The sequence below is a fragment of the Ipomoea nil genome, unplaced genomic scaffold (genome assembly GCF_001879475.1).
Source record: "Ipomoea nil cultivar Tokyo-kokei standard unplaced genomic scaffold, Asagao_1.1 scaffold0482, whole genome shotgun sequence".
Classification (NCBI taxonomy): domain Eukaryota; kingdom Viridiplantae; phylum Streptophyta; class Magnoliopsida; order Solanales; family Convolvulaceae; genus Ipomoea; species Ipomoea nil.
Genome location: NW_017616910.1, coordinates 1365382 through 1377618, shown reverse-complemented (window position 1 = coordinate 1377618; position 12237 = coordinate 1365382). Strand labels below are relative to the sequence as shown.

General features: G+C 33.6%; 2 protein-coding genes across 4 annotated transcripts; both read right to left on the bottom strand.

The window, feature by feature from the left end:
* Positions 1 to 86: 86 nt before the first annotated feature.
* LOC109173667 (GTP cyclohydrolase 1-like) lies at positions 87 to 3166 on the bottom strand. The gene is made up of 3 exons (XM_019322942.1): positions 3047 to 3166; positions 2555 to 2826; positions 87 to 1615 (listed from the first exon to the last, which is right to left on the bottom strand). The coding sequence occupies exons 2-3, from the start codon at positions 2769 to 2771 to the stop codon at positions 441 to 443; spliced, it is 1392 nt and encodes a 463-aa protein (XP_019178487.1). The 5' UTR covers positions 2772 to 2826; positions 3047 to 3166; the 3' UTR covers positions 87 to 440.
* A 4469-nt stretch (positions 3167 to 7635) lies between these two features.
* On the bottom strand, positions 7636 to 11174 carry LOC109173670 (cyclin-C1-2-like). Of its 3 annotated transcripts, XM_019322947.1 has the most exons (9): positions 11041 to 11170; positions 10826 to 10932; positions 10191 to 10230; positions 9904 to 9948; positions 9561 to 9679; positions 9356 to 9470; positions 8931 to 8975; positions 8642 to 8789; positions 7636 to 8141 (listed from the first exon to the last, which is right to left on the bottom strand). In XM_019322947.1, the coding sequence occupies exons 1-9, from the start codon at positions 11070 to 11072 to the stop codon at positions 8040 to 8042; spliced, it is 753 nt and encodes a 250-aa protein (XP_019178492.1). In that variant the 5' UTR covers positions 11073 to 11170; the 3' UTR covers positions 7636 to 8039. The 3 variants fall into 3 exon arrangements, with proteins under 3 accessions (XP_019178492.1, XP_019178490.1, XP_019178491.1); XM_019322945.1 differs by having other exon boundaries at positions 9356 to 9679; positions 11041 to 11173; XM_019322946.1 differs by having other exon boundaries at positions 8093 to 8245; positions 9356 to 9679; positions 11041 to 11174.
* Between the last annotated feature and the right edge of the window lie 1063 nt (positions 11175 to 12237).

Genomic DNA, 12237 nt, shown 5'->3' with positions numbered 1-12237 from the left:
TCATCTTTTAGATTATATGAACATCAAATCTGCCCACCCAAGAAATAAACACAGAAACACCAAATAAGTAAAAGCAATGCCATAAATTTCAAGAAAACTCGCGATTTCTACACTCAGGAAAACACACTAACATATATTTCAAAGAAAACACTTTCAGATACTGAAACTTCCCTTCTGTACTACAGATGAGGGCAACTGGCAACGAGGCGACATGATAATCTATGATTCTATGGCACTATCACTATAATTACTATAACAAATTACGCTGTGTGAACATATAGAGAATGCCTGTAACAAAAATATCATATCTACTTGCTGTGAAAATAGCTATGGTGCGTGTTTTATTCAATCCTTACTCTCTGATCGTCATAACTAAGAACCATATAGCTGAAGAAAGGCAAACTGAAGCTTTGCTAGTGAGTATTCCTATGGACTAATTATCATTTCGCTTCAGAACACGAGTTTGGAATGCTCTGCAAGAATTGCATCCTTATAGCAGGGTCTCGGGAAAATCTGCCCAGTACAGCAATCGTGGCTGTGTTACTTCCGACCTTTTCAATCCCTCGGGATATCATACACGTGTGGCTGGCTTCCACCACGACCATTACATCTTCGCCCAGGACTGATGAAGCAGTCTCGGCTATCTGTCTGGTTAGCCGCTCCTGTACTTGAAGCTTGAAACCGTAAAAATGTACTATGGACTGCAATAGGGATTTCCCGGGTGGATTGGCTCCATTCGAAAGTAAGTATCCTATATGCACGACGCCATTAAAGGGAAGCAAATGGTGTTCACATTGGGAGCAGAATGACAAGTTTACTTCGGAGCAGATACGGTCTTCATCACAGCCAATCTCGGTTTTGGGATTCAAACAATCGAATCTGCTCCTAACGAATCCGTTCAGCTTCATCTCCAAATTAGAGTTTTTAAAATTCATGAACCACATGACAAAACGAGACGGGGTTCCTACGAGCTCTTTTCTGTACGGGTCTTCACCGAGAGACTGAAGGATCGAAACCACTGCATTAGTCGTAGCTGAATTCGACGATCCCATCTTGCAGAAAAACTGAGAGGGGCACCACGATCTGTTGTGGGTGCCTTTCGCATGGACGTTTTCTACATTTATTCCTCGGAATTTTAGGAGACTCAGAAAGTCCGTCCATATATCAGCTTTCTCGTCCTCAAAAACTCCCGAGCCAGAAGTAACCAAAATCTTCACCCACCCCTGATGACTGGTGTCACAAAACGCGGACATAATATTTGGAAAATGAAGATGCGAACACTGTAGAACAACAGCAACACCAGCTGGCTTAATCGCGTGTTGTAAAGCAGTGCAAACCTCATCAGCAAGGCGTTGAGGATCCTGGAGCCGTTTTGCAAAAACATCAGCCACACGAGAGAGCTTGCTTAGTCCTACAACGCAGTGTCCAGACGGGACATACCCTACATGACACTTGATCTGGAAGGGAAGCAAGCAAGACTCACAGTACGAAAAGAGATCAATGTCACGAACAACCACAAGCCCACCCGCTCCACCAGCCTGACCAACACCACTCCCCAACCCAGCTTCCGGGAATAAAGCACCATGTACAACATCATTCACTTTTTGCCCATACCCTAGAACAGATTCACGCAAAAATAGTCAATCAGTAATAGTCGAGATAATAACACCATCTAGGATATTAGGCACAGAAACTCAGCAAACATATCCGAAAAGCTTCCATTTACAATAAAACTTCAGTGTACATAGAAAGTTTTATAGTTTTATAAAGGAGAGAGTGAAGTTTCAGACAGCAGATAACCAACTAGCCACCCACTCTTATTTATGTTCTCGAGTATTGATTGTAAGATTTTCCCTTGATAATATATATTATATATAGGGCCTTAATTAAATGGTGCAAGTTGACTAGGCTTATTAAGTGGTCTGGTGGAACTGACTGAATAACTAGAAGTTGTTAGTCCACCGACTCTGTGCCTAAGGATGATGGATTAGATAGCACATTCAGTTACGGTATTCAAACTGCTCAGTAGACACCAATACACCATCTAGGGTTCTGAGTCTAGTCTGAGGCAAAACAAGGCTAACGGTCTACCGTTAAAAGGCAACACAACAGGAACATCAACTGTGGCTGGAGATTAACACGGCTATCGCTTCCGCTCATACGAGGTCAGATCTCTCATACATTAATATTCAGTATAGGTAGATTATTTACATCTAACATTGATTTGTCTACTACAAAGCATTTTATAACTACACCATCTACTTGTCATTGTTTTCCCCTTTTAACAATTCAATTAAGAAAAACATGATGACAGTTATAGACAAAGACACATCACAATCAGCAAAACCTCCTAACCACCTCTGCAACAAGCCATTCATTAACATTCTAATACACGCGATACAACGAGAATAAGTATGCCAACAAACTACCTTACTTCAACATTGTCTACTACTAGTTCTCAACAGAAATTTGTTCCAGTAAGCTCTACCATATCTTAATTACATACATACCAAACTACACTAATAACATACAAGCAGAATTAGAGATTGAATACCTCGGGTCCCTTCACGGAGAGCCTTGGCAACCCGAAAAGGAGTTTTCCTGAGACCTTCTCTGTTGATATCCTCACCCAGAGCTTGCAGGAGGACTCTCACAGAATCCTCAATAGCCAGAGTCTCAGGTTCATTCTCAAACCCCAGCTCAATACAACCCCCAAGCCCCACTCCGTTCTCTAGCTCCACATTGTAATGCTCCTCAACTAAAGCACCCATTGACACAACAACAATAACAAAGAAATGTTGGCTACCAGATCAAATCCAATCAAATCTGCAACATTCAACAAAGATCCAACCAAAAAAAAAAAAAACAGCAAGGTTTCAGCGAAAGATTCAAACTTTTCAGATACCCAGATCGGGAAATCCGCTACCAATCAATTCCCACACGGCTATACGTGCGGTGCACATGTATCCGCCTCTATCCGGGCTTTATTGCTCAAATCTTTAGCAAAAATAATTGTAAAAATGGGGGAAAAATAAAAAGCTTTAACCTTCAGAGAAGACGATGGTGGAGTGGTGGGGCAGTGACGAGGAAGAAGAGGAGATGTGTACACAGCCACACAGCTCTGTAAGTTGCAGTTGATATTGGAATGTGTGGAAGGGCGCCTTATAGCTTCATTCATGCCTCCTTCCTCTTTCTTTTTTAATTATTCCTTTAGGTTTTGTGGGACCACGATGGACCCCGTCATGTTTTGCGGCGGATACAAGTTTGGATCTTTATAATGGAATGTTTGGTTGCATGAATTGAAATTTAATCACCGCTACACGTAGTTAGCTTATCAGTTAATTTTGATTTATTTGATCATTATTAATTGTTTTATTTAGTTAAATAATTAATATGAGTATTAATTATTTAATTTTTTTATAACAATTTATTGTTTAAAATATTAAAATTCAAAAAATTATTTAAAGTAATTTTTTCAATAAATTATATTGTAAATTATATTCAATATAATTCCATGAAGTGTAAATTATATTGTTTGGCGGAAGGGAATTGTAATTTAATAAAATTGCAATACTCTTAATTCAATGATTTGCAATTCATAACCCCTCATATGAATTGCAATTCAACAATACAAAGGAAAGAAAATGATATATTTGCTCATTATTATTATTATTACACTAAGGCATTTAAGTTTTTATATCACTTATATTACTCCCTACCAAACGCCCTATTATTATTTATTTAATTTGAATTCATACTTTATTTCAATCTTATTATTATTTTTCACCGAATTATAATCTTTTCTCCTAATTTATTCATTCTAACAAAACGCCCAATTATTAGTGGATTTCAAGAAATTTTGCATAAAATTGTATTTTGTACAGTTTTTTAAAGAAAAGATTTACCCTATGATTTATGGCCTTTGGAATTATGTGTCCTTTTATTGGTTGGGTAACGAGTGAAATCTCTAACCACTAAAAATACTCTGTGTGAATGGTTCATCTAAAAGAATACAAGCTTGACCAGAATTGAATTTATAATCTTTATGTACGAAAATCATGATTCACCCCACTTGGCAGTTCGATCTTTTCGAAGTAAGTTTTTATTTATTTTTTAATCCTTGTGGTTTGCATGTGTAACTTCAATGGCAACCAACAACCAACCTACCACAGTGAAGTCCTACCATGATGTTGGGTTGATGGAGCTTCATTATCGAAATTACAGTATTCAAATCTTAAAAGCTAGATAACTCGGTTAATTAATTATTTAATAAAAAATCACATAATTCAAATATTAAAAATATAATTTGATATAAGTATTACAAATAATTAATTAATTAATTAAAAATCACATAATCCAAATCTTAAAAAATCATTTGATATAACATACTGTAATTAATTAATCATTTAAATAAAATCACATAATTCAAATCTTAAAAAGATCATTTGATATAACGTATTACGATTAATTAATCATTTAATTAAAAAATCACATAATTCAAATCGTAAAAAGATCATTTACTATAATGTGTTACACTTAATTAATTATTAAAATAAATACTCACATAATTCCAATCTTAAACGATCATTTGTTATATTAATTAATTATTCACATAATTCAAATCTTAAAAAGATAATTTAATATACCGTGTTACAATTAATTAATCATTTAATTTAAAAATCACACAATTCAAATCTTAAAAAGATCATTTACTATAACGTATTACACTTAATTGACTATTAAAATAAATACTCAAATAATTCCAACCTTAAAAGATCATTTGTTATATTAATTAATTAAAAAATCACATAATTCAAATCTTAAAAAGATCATTTGACATACCGTATTGCAATTAATTAATCATTTAATTTAATAAATCGCATAATTTAAATCTTAAAAAGATCATTTGCTATAGCTTATTACACTTAATTAATTATTTAAATAAATACTCACATAATTCAAACCTTAAAAGATCATTTGTTATATTAATAATTATTTAATTAAAATATCACATAATTCAAATCTTAAAAAGATCATTTAATATTACAATTAATTAAACTTTTAAATAAAAAATCATGTAATTTAAATCTTGTAAAGATCATTTAATATAACATATTGCAATTGATTAATTAAAATTTACATAATACCATCTCAGATGATTCATTTTAATTAAAACAGTATTATACGTTTCATGTGAAATAGTCTCTCACAATATATATCTATTTTATAAAATCTTAAAATTATAATTTTAACTTTGAATGTCACCATTTTGGATTTTTCCTACACCAACCACATGATCCACTTGCAAGTTTAAAAAAAAAAAAAAAAAAAAAAAAAAAAGGGTTGGTCCCCCATTCCTTTGGGGCTTTTTGGATTTGCACTTTTTAGCACTATCTTTAATGGGTTTGTATAGTCGATCAAAGTACCATTCAAATCTTAGACCAATTAAGTGTAGTGCGTGCATGTGCGCACAAATAATTAAGTCAACACATCACCAAACATACCAGTGGGAGGATGACAGTTGCTAGCATATTCCCTATTGTGTTTTCTTATTCTACACTTTAGACTTTCTACCAAAAATCAATGAAAATTCAACTAAAACTCGAGTTATAACATCAAAAATCAATGAAAGTTCAACTAAAACTTGCGTTATAATGTCAACTGATATTGGTACGACACTATTATGAATTTGATTTTCAGTAAAAAGAGAAAACTTTAGTGCGGATCATTCACTGATTTGTATAAAAAGGAAAAAAATTGGTTGAAAGATTTTTATTTTTTTTTAGTTTTTGTCAGATTTTAAGGACCCATGGTGGAGGAAAGAGAGGAAAAAAAATTAAAAAATGAAAAATAAAGGTGGTTGCCAACTGAAATGCATGCGCCCAGCGGCCGCCATGCATGCATTTTTTTTGTTTTCCTTTTTTTCCTAACAAAAACCGGGTCTGTGGAAATTAACCCAGGAGTTTCTGTTTCTCTCTCCTCTCTATCAACCCCCACACCCCCCGCTAAGGATGCTCTAATAGGGCAAATTATGCTGTGCATCCGTATGCACCATGTATGGTGCATACGGATGCAAAAACGACGTCGTTTTAATAAAACACGCGTCTCCCTTTAAAAAAAAAAATCAGGTTCGATTCCCAGCATCAACATATGAACTAAAATTCCATAATCGATGAACTATAATTCCATAATCTAATTTATGAACTAAAAATTCCAAAATGAATGAACTAAAATTCCATAATCTATAAACTAAAATTTCAGAATCGATGAACTACAATTCCATAATCGATGAACTATAATTCCATAATCAATGAACTATAATTTCATAATCTATGAACTAAAATTCCAGAATGAATGAACAATATAATGTTGTTGCTGGGAATCGAACCTGAAATTTTTTTTTAAAAAGAGACACGTGTTTTTTAATAAAACAATGTCGTTTTGGCATCCGTATGCACCATACATGGTGCATACGGATGCACAGCATAACGATTGCTCTAATAGATTCTTGGCCATATAGAGTGGATCATATCAGACTTGTCACTTTGTATGGGTCTCCATCTTTCACCATAAAACTTCTGGCTCTGAAATCTGAAAATATATTGATTGATGTTTTATGTGAACCTTGGATCAAGACACTGAAAGAAAGCAGGAGATATAACAAGGAAAAAAACACAGTACTTGTAATTCAAGCGTACAGATTTAGGGTCTGTTTAGTTCATGAGTTTACACATTATCAAATTTTACTGTTCATAACGGTGTCATTTCTTTTATGAGTTTACACATTATCAAATTTTACTGTTCATAACGGTGTCATTTCTTTTAATAAAAAGAAACAGTACTCGTTCCGTATAATTAATTCTGTTTGTATAACATTCCAGTTTCATTTTATATACATTGTAGTTTCATTTCAGCCCAACTAATATTTTATTTTGTTATAGCGAGATCTGTTATTAAATTTCATTTTATACACACTGTAGTCTTATTATAACACCATTAAATTATAATTCTAATTCTAATTCAACTACAGTTTCATTGGACAATATACACTCAAATATGTGAAATTGTAGTTTCAGTTTTATTTTATACATATTATAATTTCATTTCAACACAACTAAAGTATCATTTCAATGTAATTGTATTTTCATTTGATAATATAAACACAATATGCGAGACAAATTAAATTATTCAATTTCATTTTAGATACACGGTAATTTCATGTTATTTCTTTACTTTAAAAAACGGTGTCGTTTTCGAACCATGGTCCACCATATAACAACCGTTACACATTAGGAATGGGAATCAAAATCATAATTAGTGTTTAGTTGACAACTTTTTAAAACACAACTATGAATTTTGATTACCACTTCAATTAAAAATCCCATTCCCTAATTAAAAGGGGTATCATTTCATTATATTAGGAGCAATTACCTTAATTTTTTATTTTTGTATTTTAAAAACATTTATTCCCATTATAGGGTCATACACAACCAAACATCAATAGTGATAATCATTCCAATTTCACCATACTACCAAATATGCAAAATACTTTCACCAGAACTCATTACCATTACCAAGTATTTGATTCCGATTCTGATTCCCATGTGCGAACCAAACACACCCTTAGTATCATAATACTAAACCCAACATGCTTCAGTTAGATCACAATTCCAGGAATGGATTGTTTCTCATGTTGGACCACCTATTGGTGCAGGTTCCATCCACTTGATCAAAATGTTCTTTTTTGTTTTCCAGATTCTCATAAATTACAAATGGGAACATCATTGCATCTCTCCCTCCCAAACAAAATGCAGTACATCTTACAAGATGAACTTACCAGGCTATATTTCTACGCGATATCTCTCAGGAGTAGGGGGAGATTGTCTTGCTTCTTGTCCTTGTTTGACGTGCAGGATGTAGAGGTTCACCATCCCATGACAGTCAGAGCGCCCTTATTCTTCAACTGCATCTTGTCTCAGACGTGTAGCGTTTGACCAGCCACCTGACCTGACCTGACCAGCGACTTATTGTGGCGCATGTTATTTTCCAACCAGCTTGCTCATTGCCACGGTTACCCTTTCATCTGTGATCATTTTGTGGCTATCATAAAAATCTAATATCTCCATTGCTATGTTTTTTACCTGTCAAATCATTGGGATTCAGATACAACAGTTAACCATCCTTGTGATTAATAAAAAGAACATCATTTCCCCAATGACCAGATTAATAGATAGTACCAAGCTACCTGAGGATATAAACAAGATAACATCCGTCAGTTTTACCCTTCGACATTTGACAATACAAAAGGACACAGACGATATGCCACATGGCAGATGGCAAGATAGTGACTTCTTAGAGTAGGTTTAAGTTTCAAATCAATAGAGTAATGTATTACCCCAAGTTAATAGGCATACAAGAGGAACAGTGAATTACTACGGTGTGCTTGTGTTATGCTACTAAAACTGATATCACCATCTTGGACATGCTCATTGACACTTTGATATGATGCGGAGGGCGGGAATGGCAATAGATGATATGCATTGGTTTTCCAATTTGTTGCTTCAATAATTGTTTGATGCATGTTAATTTATCACTGAGATCACACACAAAGATTACAAGATTTTGTTTGCAGCAGTCATACCACATTCATGTCAGCTTGAAGCTCCTCAAACCAGGAAGTGATTTCCTTGTCTTTCAACACACTTGCAATGTATATGCATGCTAATGCTATCAAGTGTGGTGGGTGTACAAGAATTAGATCCATCTTATACGTATCGTTCACAATTCCCCTGAAAAAAGTAGTAATATAGAAAAATACATAGTAAGATATTAATAATTTAATATATTATAGTTTGTCATTATACACGGATATGACATGAAGAAATAACTCAACAGATACTGTAACCACCAGTTGGAGATAAGTCTCTTACCAAGTCAGTTGAATTGCATCATTCATGCCAGCATCCTGAAGCAACCTGACAGTACATGAAAATAAGTTTAGTAATTATGAAATTATCTACTTGGAAGAAATGGATGAAAGCAATATACTAAAGAAAAGTAAATTACATTTCCTCTACTTAACTTTCTAAATTAGAATTTGAACAATAATTGAATGGGCTGGTTATACCATTCCTTAAATTCATGAACAAGATATCAATATTGTAAATGTGTAACTGCGTAATAGTTATTGATTGTGCAACATGTAAAAGCTTTAGGAAGAATTTCTTACCGTGATAGACACCAGTATGGATGGAATAAGATATGAATAAATTCATGAATATATATTAATATTATAACAGCATAAAAGTAATATTGATTGTGCGACATATAAAAGCTTTAGGAAGTAATTTCTTACTGTGATAGGCACCGGTATGGATGGAATACAACCAAGTAATAATCCAGGGCTTCCAAAACTTTCATTTCCATTTCTAGGATGTCTTTTATTTCATACCTATACTTATCATCTGGATCTGGAGAAATATAATGACATGTTAGTAGCATATAAGGAGTAGAAAGGGAGAAAAAGTGTAAATTGGCTGTTAGGATATTTAATTGTTTACATAATTTCCTGATGTAAAAAACAAGTAGTCTAGCCTGCACTGTGCTCTCTTCTGCTTTTGATGCCAAGTATAAGCAGGCTGGCGCAACCAGACGAGGATCATATTCTGTCATACTTTTTCTGAAAGCAACACAATAGAGTTCACACAGTTAACATAAAGATGCAATTAGTTATGCTTCTAAATCTGAAGCAATGTTAGGATCCTAACAACATGCAAAAAAAATTTAAAGGGTGTAGAGTTGAGTCATAAGAAAACTAAATATCACCAAAAGGAACAAAGAGACAGATTGATAACTCATTAGTTGTTCATCCCATTCCTAAAATGAGAAATTATCAGAATGTACCTGACATAAACACGTCGCATGTATGAAATGGCAGTAGCTACAACCCTGATAATAACAAAAGTGTGAGAAACAGCCAAAAGTTGGATGAAGTGGCAAAGCAAAGTGTTTCCTGCTGGAGTTTTTATTTACAACCACCCCATATCCAGGACAACACTCTGTGATAAATAATGACAGCCACACACTATTCTGCTAAAAAGGATGTGACTTTTTAAGCCAGCCTAGGTGCAGATAGGAGAAGAGTATATCTACAATCCAATCAGCCACATTTTGCAGAAAGAAACACAAACCTTTGCCTTAATGTGACAGTTTGAGCCAATCTTGCAATGTCTGGAAAGAGAGCAAAATGGATATTAATGTGAAAGAACAATGTCAAAGCTGCAGCTTTTAGAGTAGCATTTACAAAAACAAGAAAAGGCATCAATCCATTTAAGAAACTTTCAACCAATGAGAAGAACATATGTAAAATTTACTATCCTCCAAAACTCCATCAACACTTAGATGCAATCCTATTGGTGGTGTTTTATCATCCATAGACAGCAAGTAGGAATAAAGAATGCTAGGTTGGAGCTTTACAACAGGTATTTAATTATTGATTTATTTGTCTTTTGCATTACATCCAAAGGAATAACCGAATAAGGACCTTTCTTACACAGAAACCACACAACTGGTCCAGTAACAGGTGACATTCTATTAAAGCAAACTTAAGTTTAATCAAGATACACAACGGAAATACTCAAGTTCCCATAAAAATCACAAAAATTCTGCAGTTTTTTTTGTTTTTTTTTTCAATTTTGGAAAGAAATCTCAGTACATAAATTAGTAGAAAAAGAAAAAAGCTTAGAGAAGCAGATATCTAAACAAACAATCTTTTTTTCCCAACAGATATAGATTACAAACGAAGAAAGGAGAAAAGGAAAGATACAATTGGACATATGGAGCTTGATGAGCTTGCAATCCTCAAGAGTGATGCCTCTCTCCTTATCAAGTGGATGCACAGCATTCACCACTTCAGGATCCAGAAGCAGTTTGCTGGAAATTGAAAGCAATGGAAACTTTTATGAAATTCAAATTCTACTCAGAAACGCAAAATCAAAACAAACAAATACGGAGGCAAAGGGAAAGATGAGTCGAACGTACCAGTGAGATGAGGTCCAGAAATTGGCAGCCATTGTTGTGTTGATTAAACTTCGGAAGAAAGAAATAACAGAGCTTGGTGAGTTACGGTAATGGCAATTTCACGTTTCACTCAACCGGAAGCTACCAAGAAGAAAATGAATGCTCTAATGGATCCACCGATAAACTCGTTTGGGCTTTCAGTGTTCAAAAAAAATTATGATAAGCCCAAAATATTAAAGCCCAATTATACTAGGCCCAAAATATTGTCATTTCATCTCTACTTTAGCATTTTTTATTTCCATATTTATACAGACTATTAATTAGGGTGTGTTGGGTTTACACATCAGCAATGAAAATTAAAATCATAGTTATTATTTGGTTGTTAACTTTTTAAAACACAACTATATAATTTGTTTATCCCTTCAATTAAAAACTTTATTTCCTAATTAAAAATCATTATCATTCCATCTTATTCATCATCATCTGTCACCTCGTGATCTGTCGCCTCCTCACTACATCCTTCATATTTTTGTTTTGATTTTTTTTTGTTCATATTGGTACTTTAGATGTCATTATATTAGAACCAATTGCTTTGATTTTTTGTTTTTGTATTTTTAAAACTTTTATTCTCATTATAAAGTCATACATAACTAAACATTAATATTGGTAATCATTATAATTTCACCCTACTACTAAACATACAAAATACTTTCACCAAAAATCCATTACCATTTATTTCCATAAAATCCATTACCATTGATTTTCATTCAAATTCTGATTCCATGTGCGAACTAAACACACCAATCCATTACAATTACCAAATATTTAATTTCCATTTCAATTCCAATTCAATGTGCGAACTAAATACACCCTATATCACGATTTTGGTTTCTAACTAACCGAAATTGTCAAGGTTCTTAACCTTCAATATCAGTTCAAATCAAAATCTGCTAAATAAATCTAATTACACTTTGCTGGGATTTCGATCAAATTTTATTTTTTTTGGGGGGGGGGGGGGGGGGGGGCTAATTAAGAAATTCAATTTCACTGTTTGTTTGAGGAGATTTATGTGACATGTCAAAACTTTAGGGGGTGTTTGGTTGGATGGAAAACATTTTTCATGGAAAATGTTTTCCTAAAAGTGAAGGAAAATGATGTTTTATGTTGTTTGGTTGGATGGAAAACTTTTTCCATTGGAAAAAGTTTTCCTTAAGAACA